The sequence below is a fragment of the Exophiala aquamarina genome, assembly GCF_000709125.1.
Source record: "Exophiala aquamarina CBS 119918 chromosome Unknown aczIA-supercont1.12, whole genome shotgun sequence".
NCBI classification, from domain to species: Eukaryota; Fungi; Ascomycota; class Eurotiomycetes; order Chaetothyriales; family Herpotrichiellaceae; genus Exophiala; species Exophiala aquamarina.
Window position 1 is genome coordinate 876,682 of NW_013550576.1, and position 9,498 is coordinate 886,179.

At 41.0% G+C, this 9,498-nt stretch overlaps 2 protein-coding genes across 2 annotated transcripts; one reads left to right on the top strand and one right to left on the bottom strand.

Moving 5' to 3' along the window:
• Positions 1–2,624: 2,624 nt before the first annotated feature.
• Positions 2,625–4,937, bottom strand: A1O9_10284 (uncharacterized protein; the record flags this gene model as incomplete). The annotated part of the gene is made up of 4 exons (XM_013401018.1): positions 2,625–2,914; positions 2,966–3,066; positions 4,019–4,076; positions 4,553–4,937. 4 exons carry the CDS (start codon positions 4,935–4,937, stop codon positions 2,625–2,627), a joined length of 834 nt encoding a protein of 277 aa, XP_013256472.1.
• A 1,486-nt stretch (positions 4,938–6,423) lies between these two features.
• A1O9_10285 (uncharacterized protein) lies at positions 6,424–6,705 on the top strand (the record flags this gene model as incomplete). Its single annotated transcript, XM_013401019.1, has 1 exon — positions 6,424–6,705. A coding segment is annotated over one exon (282 nt), but the record flags the coding sequence as incomplete, so codon positions are not given.
• Positions 6,706–9,498: the final 2,793 nt, after the last annotated feature.

Here is a 9,498-nt window from a genome sequence, read left to right on the forward strand (position 1 = left end):
TATATACGCTTATTACCCTAGGTAGGACTATTATAGTTAACTTCGTTAGTAATTCTATACCTATATTTTAGGATATAGTCCGACGAATAAGTATTCCCTTTATCGTCCTAGTTAATACTCTAGTACCTACTCTATTAAGGAACCCTACCTTAGTTAGAACTACTTATAGCTCGGATTATAATATCCTCCTTCTTATTACTATAATTATTATTTTAATAATAATTATATCTACTCATCGTTAGAGCGGAGTCTTCGTAAACCCGTCGTTAATCGCTAGTATAGCTTCCCTTTTATATAACTATAAATTTCTTTCTAAAATCCGTAAGATCGAACAAAGCTCGAGTCGATTAACTATAAGAGATATTCTAGATTTATATCGTTATAAATTAGCATAGTATCCTACAATCTCGGGTCACGTTAAGTATACTATTATTAAGGTAGATAGTGCGCGACTAACTACCTACTCGAAACTACCAAATCGGCGCCGCTACTCTAAGGCATCTATCCTATCTTCCCCGCCGCTATATATAAAGTAGGAATTACGAAGTAGAACTATTAAACGATATCTTCTCGACTGCCTCTTTATTTTAGCCATAATTAGGCTTCTTACTATTATTATAGCGTATTTTTTCGCGAAGGGCGATAGTTAGTTCAATAATTTCTTTAACTCTAATCCGATGCGTAGATTTATAGTTATAGTTATTACTAGTCTACTTAATAGTAGATAGAAGCAGCTTAACCGCGAAGTTCGGCTCATAACTCCCTACCATTAACTCTTTTAAGGACATACGAATCCCGAATCAACTATACTAGTAACGCAAAATGCTGCAGTAATTACGAGTTTCTTCCTAGCATTCTAGAAGGGAAATTTCTTTTAAGCCTATATCGCCTTCGTAGTAACATTATCCGATTGCCTAGTTATCCTCATCGGTAGGGTGCCCTACTCCCCATTACAATTCCGGATGGACTTTCTAATCTATACGTATACTAGCTATTCGATTTTAGTCGTCATAATCTTAATAGTTCTTACCATCTTTAGATGGCGGGCCCGTATTAAAAAGATAATAATACTCCGTGACCCCGATACTCTTATCTCTATGTGGCTAATGCTCTACAACGAGGAAAATGGAGTCTGCAAAGAGATGCGTGAATATAAGATAATAGGAGATAGAGCAAGAGACGAGAAAATAAGAGCGAACGACGCAAGATACTAGGGTAGCTAGGCCACCGAGCCGAATGGAAATTAGAAATGGGTAATAGAAAGAGTAGTAGACAAGAGCCTATTAGCGAAAATGTAAAGCACGAATATTACGGGAAGAAATATTAAATAATCTTAGATTCTACGATCGTCCGTGATAGTATAAAATATATCCTAGGCGACATTAAATATAAATTAGATTTTAAAAGTTAAGGACCAGTAAAGCAAATAACCTAATCTAGAGAGAGCATTGCACGTACTTTGTAGTATATTTGTACTAAGTAAGCTAAGGTTACGTTAGGCCTCTAGCCTAATCTAGGGTCCATACCAGCTAGGGGTAATAGGTATCAGGGCCTAGAGGAACTATAAATATACCCCGTTAAGGTGGACGACATAGCCCAGAAGTTCAGGACGACTAAAATCGTTAACTCTCATAAGCAAAAACATGAACAGGTACGCATAGAACGTGGATTTGCTAGACGGTGAATGGTTGAAGCTTCCAATCCCGACACCAATGACGAGTAATCTTTCACGGTCACCCTTAGCTCTCCTGGATCTGATCAATCCTGAACCGGCCATCGCCAAACCTACGAAATAAAGTCCTCCAGGCTTTAGCCAATATCATCTGTGGGACATGCAATTAATGAGGCGTCAAACGTTGCTATCGATCGCGGATTTATTGATGATGAATGTACGTCGGAGACTGTGAGAGATTCTGCACAACGTGTATGCTGCAGTAGATGGAAAGCCACATTCCCAACATCAGTGGTCTCGTTCGACATTAGATCTTCTTGAAGGCAAGCATCACTCCCTGCCTCAAGCAAGAGGTGGAATTCTCCGATCGTACTAGTTTTCTTGACAGGATCTAACTATAGCCCAGTCATGCGAATTATAGTATCTATATCATAAAGAGTGACATCCTCATTAATTAGTTCAAGAACAATGCGGAGCAAAAGTATGCAGCCCTTATGTATGCGGCGTATGCAAAGGAATTCCTTGGTGACATATCGCCGGAATAGACCAGGTCGGAAAAGCGGTCCAAGACATACTAGGTATGTAGGACCCCTGCGGTAATCAAATACATGTTACCATTTATTGAGGCATGACTAGTACCCGGACTGCGCTCCACAGCGTTTCTCGACAAACATAGTACCAAGTTGTCAGACGTAACGGAAGAGCACCTCGTAGAGGTCAAACAACAGAAATAGTAACAAGCCCAGCGGAATCAGCGTGACCACCGAGATCCGACGGGCTGTGGTTGGAAGGGGCAAGCCACAGGTGCAGACGTTATCGAAAACGCGAGCTCTCTGCACTATCCACTGTGTTTTACGACTTATATCAGTCAGAGCTGCACAAAAGACAAATTCGTGGAGATGAGACGCAAAGAATTAATGCCTGCGTCAAGGCATCTCAGTAGAGTCTAGAATTACACGGACCAGGCCAGCTCGAACTGGCTGAACTTTGCCGCAGTGTCTAAAGAGACATGACCAGGTAAAGGACTGTCCTCTGGATTGCCGCATAAGACTAAGGGTAGTAGATCCGCTGCAATCACGTACAAGCGAAACCTTGCTTCATTGACAGCAAACGGGTAATAGGCCACTTCCAACTCCCGCTTCGGATATGGTTGCCATAATGCTTCCGTCGCTAATGCCTTCACATCATATGGAGATGTCGACATCAAGGGCTGTAGAGTTAGCGGTTTCATCCAGGCGAGAGCTACTTCACTATCAAGTGTTAGCATCGCTGTGACATATATGATAAACTTACGTTTGGATATTAAATGCGGCCGAAAGTGCCAAGCTATAGATCGCAGGAGCTCTGGCGACTGGAATTCTTCCTTTCCCTGCTTGTAGCCCTTCTTCATCTGCCTTCTCAGGTTACTGGCAAGGGCGACCGATTGGCTTGCATAGTGCACCAAGGCGGTCTTTCCCTACGAAGACCAAGCTGCAGCGATAACTCAATAAGTTGCATAGAACGTACAGGGTGGTCCTTACCAAGAGATCAGGGAGAGAAAGGCTTGTAGATTTTGCAAAGTTGCTTTCGCTTTTTCAAGTTCCCACAATCTCGTCGACTCTTCCATAAAGTGCACACCTCTTGTCGAACAATCATTCGGGTCCGCAAATGCGGATGGATGATCCGTATAATTCTATTCGAGTTAGAATAGAATGAAATAGCACAGGATACTTACACACGCAACTAGAAAAACGCAGTTAACCAAAAATGGAGAACAATACTGTTGTGATATGAGGCTCAACCAACTATCATGACATTGATGAAAGCCTTATGAAATCATTCCGCGTGCTTGGAAATTGTTAGGAAGCTTCTAGAGTATTACTCTCACTGTATTTATACTCTCTACATTCTTAGGGAGTAGAAAGATAACAAGAATAAATATATGCTTCCACTGCTGTAATTTACAACAAATACTGGCTGGATAAGTTCTTCGAATTCATCTGCCGGACAAGGATGGCTTGATCTACCAAAGGGTATGCACAATGATGCCAGCTGAAGTATACTGACACTAGATGCGATACCGCATTGTCATCGTGGGTAACACTGGTCCATGGGGAAGCTGGGACAGCAGTCAATGGTAGTCTCTGATAATATGAAAGACAGCTGAGGACGAGGTATCACGTGATCGGTGAAAATGCATGATTGCGAATGGCTCCTTGGGGCCTTCGTTTCAGATACCGAGACTTCGAGCAGTATGATCAGCATTGGCATGAGTTTCCACAACTCGAAGGACATTAAACCTGGAGAACGAGCCTGAACTTTCATCCGAATCAGTGCCAAGTGCCTCACCATAAAGAGAAAAATCACCGCTTTGGGTCTAGCTTCAGAAGAGAAACCCAGACCACAAGGCTGCGAGGCTGCGAGGCTAGGGAAAGAATGGTCGAGATATTTCGTTGCCTCGTCCATACATAAAACAACTTAGGTACTCAACACTCGACACCAGACCCCTACATCTTGAATTTGGTCTTAGACAAGTCTGGACCGAGTTCGACAGTTTCTGCAGCTCACGTTCAGATGCAGCTTGTTTCCAAATGCGTAGGATACACCAAATCCGCTCGCAGCCATTAGTCATTAACATTACTTGGTATCTTGGATCTTAGATCTAAGCTCGGGAGCTTCTACTCCAGCATGTCAAAGATGACTCGGAGCAGCCTTGCAGGACAGATTCTGCCAGGAGTCGCAAAACCCTTTGCTTGATTAGACGAATCAATCCTGTTTCCGCCTCAAACGAACTGCACCATAGTCGTCTTCCTGATTTGGCGACAAGACAAACAACTCTTTATCCTTGCCCCTCATTCTAAGTGACCTGTTAACATCGCGCTCCGTCGCGCGCGTGGTTACCGGGTCCCGCTTGCAGTGCGAGTGCGGGAGAGTTTGTCGTGTTCAGGATTCCCTGAAAGAGATTGATGCACCCAATGCTGACGCTCATTTTGTTGGGCTGGATGACGGGTAAGGTCGGATAAAGAAGGCGAGACATGTTGGGGCTACGGCTCGTTGAGCCACCCACAGTTGAGGCCCAAGTGCGGTAATGCTTGAGCTCGAGGGAATAGGGGTTGAGCGTTGCCAATGCGCCTTGACCGAAGAAGTCAGGATTGTAAAGGCTGCTATTCCGCTCGATGCCGAATTGGTGAGCGACCTCTGCCTCGGAGAGCTGTAGAATTCCACGCTCATCAGGTGGCAAACTCTCAGATACGGCATTGATCTGCCTCACACCGTCACTCAGCATGTTGGGCTCAGCCACAGAGTCAGGACGGCTGGCCTCTTGGTCCTACATCCTTTGCTGTCGTTGGGTAGACATTCTGAAGAGTTCTGGCGAGAATGCCGCCATCCTTCAACCGGAAAAAGATGCAACCAATGGCTTTTGGGAAATGATACCTAGTAAGCAGTAGTAAGCGATTTCGAGCCATAACGGTGAAGTGTACTATGCCCCCTTTATGCTCAGGAGCAGCCGAAATTCATCTAAGACAATGTGAGCCCTTATACCCTAGTTTCCTCGTCCACCCACAGTTTTTGCTTCGGAATTTTACGGCCGCTTCGAGGTAGAAAGTGTAAAATGCCGGGGAGGTTAAAGACCCAGATAACGACCACAACCTTCCGTGGTCAATGCTCTTTTTACTGTATTTATAAAAGTTGCACAAAAAGGGGGACAGGCGAAGACTTTCGGTATGTTTAGTAGTAAGTGGAATCTTCGTGGTGCCACTGCCCAGTTCCGCATCCTTTCCTACGTACCGCCACTAGCTCATCCCTACGCTAGCTCTTTACTATCTACTATAAACTCTCGTCCAAGCACGCTAAAAAGTTTAAACGTGCAACGCGATTAGGCGAATTTCCTAGTAGCAATATTACGATTAGTCTTAGAAGACACGATTAAGCATATAGGAATTAGCCAATTCCTTTCCCGCGGTGAATTATCAGTAGGTTATGGTAGCCCGTTCGCCTCTTATAACCGAAGCGAACTCGGTTTAGGAGCCTTACCTAGAGAGGCCTAGCGGGGGCTAGATTAGGTAAGCTTTTCTAGGCGCCCGCCTCCCTTAGAATTTCTTCTTCTAAGTATAGACGCCTCTAAAGCCAACACTACAGCCGGCTCTAGTCGTCTCCAGTAGTCCCCAGTAATCTAGGATTACGCTAAGATTCTAGCTCGCCGACGATTAGTATAACTAGGCAATGTAGCGCACTTAGCTAAAGTACTAAGATCTACGCTCGTTTCGGAGCCTCTAACTAGAGGCGGCAGGCGTACGGTTAGGGCACGCTGCTTGTAAAGTTGAAGCCTGATCGTTAGGCTCTAGTTCGGGGCTCTCTCGCTTTTACTAATTTAAATCTACACTTCACTCGCCTACACATTCTAGTCTTTTGACTCTTTAGTCGCTAGATGGGTTAGTTATAGACGATGTAGATCCTACTCCCGTTGCCGGGAGGTTCTCGTATACTCTCGTGTGTCTAATATGTCTCGTATTAGTATCCAGCTGTTTTAGTAAGGCCGATATCCCCATTCGCTCTACGCCCGCCGGAGAATAATAGCCGGCAGCTCTTCGAATACAACACCTTAGTCTAGACGCCATTACACGGCTACCCGCAATCCGCCTCTACCTAATCGTTATTTATTTCTAGGGCATTTGCTTCATTATCGCCGTCGCCTCCTTACGATTCGGCTATAAAGTCCGGACCGAGCGCGCCTACTTCGCCTCTATTATTCTTTACTTAATGTCGTCGATAAGGTCGTCATCTATTTCTTCCTCGTTAAGCGTATCTATATCGTACGCTCCCGACGCTATAAGCGTCTAACCGACCATTACTACTTAGTAAATATAACTATCGTCGTGTTAGGCTTTAGATCCATCGCCATTCTTTCTTTTATGTTCCCCGTCGCCGAGTTTACCGACAGCAAATATTACATCGGCCTCCCTTTTAAAATCACTCTACCGCTTTTAATATACGATATCACCATCAACCTCTATCTAACTAGCTACTTTCTACACTTTGTACACCCTAGCATTCTCGGAGATCTTATGCGAAATGCTCACTCCGCCTTCAGTAAAAAGGAGGGTACCGGAGACGTAAGCCTCCGTCGCAGCCTAAGGCTAGAGACCCGCAGACAGCATAATCTACGGAAGCTCGCTAAGCGGACATTGAATAGAATGTGTGTAATGCTTTTGGCCACTACAGTTAATCTTACGATCTTATTCTACATAAGCGGTTACGAGCAGGAATAAATATACTTTATGTTTTGTACCCTTAACGGTTAGTCCCGCTCCCTCCTTACTTAGCCGCTATTAATACTATGCTTATGCTTACGTAAAGTTACTGTTGGTATACTTGCCCTCTATTACGTTACAAACTATCCCGCAGAAAAGTACTTAGGTATTAAAGAACTTCCTAGCGGCGAGAGGGATCCGTTTATAGTCGAATATAAGATAACGATAACTTCGGGTCGAATACGAGTCTAGGCCAATAATTAGGATAGTAACGAGACAGTCATTACTACGCTATATTAAATCTTCGTTAGCATAAGTTACGAAGTAGGAACCGTCCCCTAACTTTCTACTATTTAGTAACTTGCCTACTAAACGCCCCATAGCTCTACCGAATTAACGAGCATCCTACGGAGCTAGATCCTTAATGCATTTCCGTTATCTTTAGACTTACGAGACTAGCGTCTCGAAAGAGAATGGAAATAGTAGGATTAGTTTCGGTTATCTTCTACCGATAGGTATAACAAGGACTAATATATAGTCTAGTACTACCTTAAAATAATAGTACGTAATATTTCTAGTTATAAGGACGGTGCCTAGCGTGTCTAATAAGACGTTATCCTCGGGCGGTAGGAAAATACTAAGAATAGCTAAAATTAATGCTAAGTATAGAGCGTATCTACTTAGGGGATTTCCTAAGTGTACACTTAGGAAATCTATTTTAGTATTAAACGCGTACCTAATCTATACCCTTTATATCCTCGAGTCTCTCTAGTATTACGAAGAATTTCTACCGTTATATTAAGATTAAATCGGTATATATTCTCGCCTATCCTGTAGGTCGAATAAGGGAGTAGGGCTACGTTACTAGGGTTTCTCTCTCTTCTAGGACCGTAGGATAAGAACTAATCGACGTTAAAACGAATACTATAGTAGCTATAACTAAAACGATACTCTTTACTCACCTATATTAGCGGAGGAATAGTAACGCTATCGATCTCTATAGTCTTAAGTCCGCTAAAGGACTATACTTTTAAGACTTCTCGTAATAGACGTATATAAAGCTATAATAGCTTTATCCGTAAAGATTACTACTACTAAAATTTAGGCTATATAGTTATATAGCCGAACTCGTAGAAGGAAAAACGCTCTTAATTCTATAAATTATACTCTTATAACTACTATTTAATATCTAATATAAGCTCGCGTATATTAAGTTACTCCTTTTTACGTTACTTATTTCTTCGATTATCTACTTTCTTCCTTCCTTACTTATTCTTCTATACTAAGGCTCCTTCTCTCTTTTCTTATAACTAAGCGCCTCGAGCCCTAATATATTCCTCTCCGCTTTACTACTTAGAGAATCCTCTTAAGTATATCTATAATACCTAGAACTATAGGCTCGCTAGCTAACTCGTAGAGAAATTACCTCGTTCTCGTAGAAATATCGTAATACTAAGTAATCGTATCGTATTAAGAATAATTCTTTATAGCTAGTATTTAGATATTCTTCTCGTTAACTTAAGGTCGTAGTACCGGTTATCGTAAGAGAAAACTTAGAGAGTAACGTCGAAATTAACGATATAATAGTTCCTCTCGATAACTTATATAAGTCGTTTACCTTATAAAGAGTAAAAAGCTTTAAACGAAATACTAAACGAAACGAAATTATAGTTAACTAGTAGTAAAAGAAATATCTATACTATAATCGTAACATTCTAGTATCGTATTCTTAAAGTAATATAAATAAAATAATATATAATAAACCGTCCTCGTACTCCCTAAATTATTCGACTATATAGTTATATAGTCTAGCCTCCTCTACTTTAGTAGTTACTTCTTTAATCGTATTTCGATTTTACTCCTAATAGATTATATATTAGCCTTAATTAAATCCTTAGGATCGATAATTATAACCTTCTTTCTCCTAGTAGATATATTAAAATCCCCTATCTCGCCTAGTATAAAAGCCTTCTCTAAAAAGAATAGATTTATCTTTTAGTTCTTAACTTCTTTAGTAATTATATTTACTACCTCTACCCTCGTCTCTATATTAATTTATACTACTTATAGATCCTTACTATAATAGAATACTCGAAAATTTATTATTATCTATAGCTTATAGTCGCTAGTATTCTATTACTTCTTACTTTTTATATCGCTAATAATAATATCTTTTAGTAAATATCCTTCGGTAATTAATAACGAGTAGAAATAAATTAAGTTCTTATTATTCTTCTCCTTCTTATAGTTATAGATAGAGTCGAGATAAAAGACTTTACCTTTTCTTTCTTCCTTAGTTAGTTTCTAGATAATTAAAAACTAATATAGATTCTTATTAATAATAATAGTACGAGTCTAGTCTCTATTTCCTTCCTATAGTTTATAACGTTTACCTTATTTAATTATATTCTATATATAGTATAGTATAATATAGACTTAGTTATTATTATATCCTCTAATAGCGATAATAGCTATTAGTATAATAGAGTCGTTTAGCTATCTAGTTTAGGCTACGCAACGGGTTGGGCTAAACCTAGTTAAAAACCCGGAACCTAACCTAATAGGGTTAAATTAATTGGGTTTCTAAAATAGCTA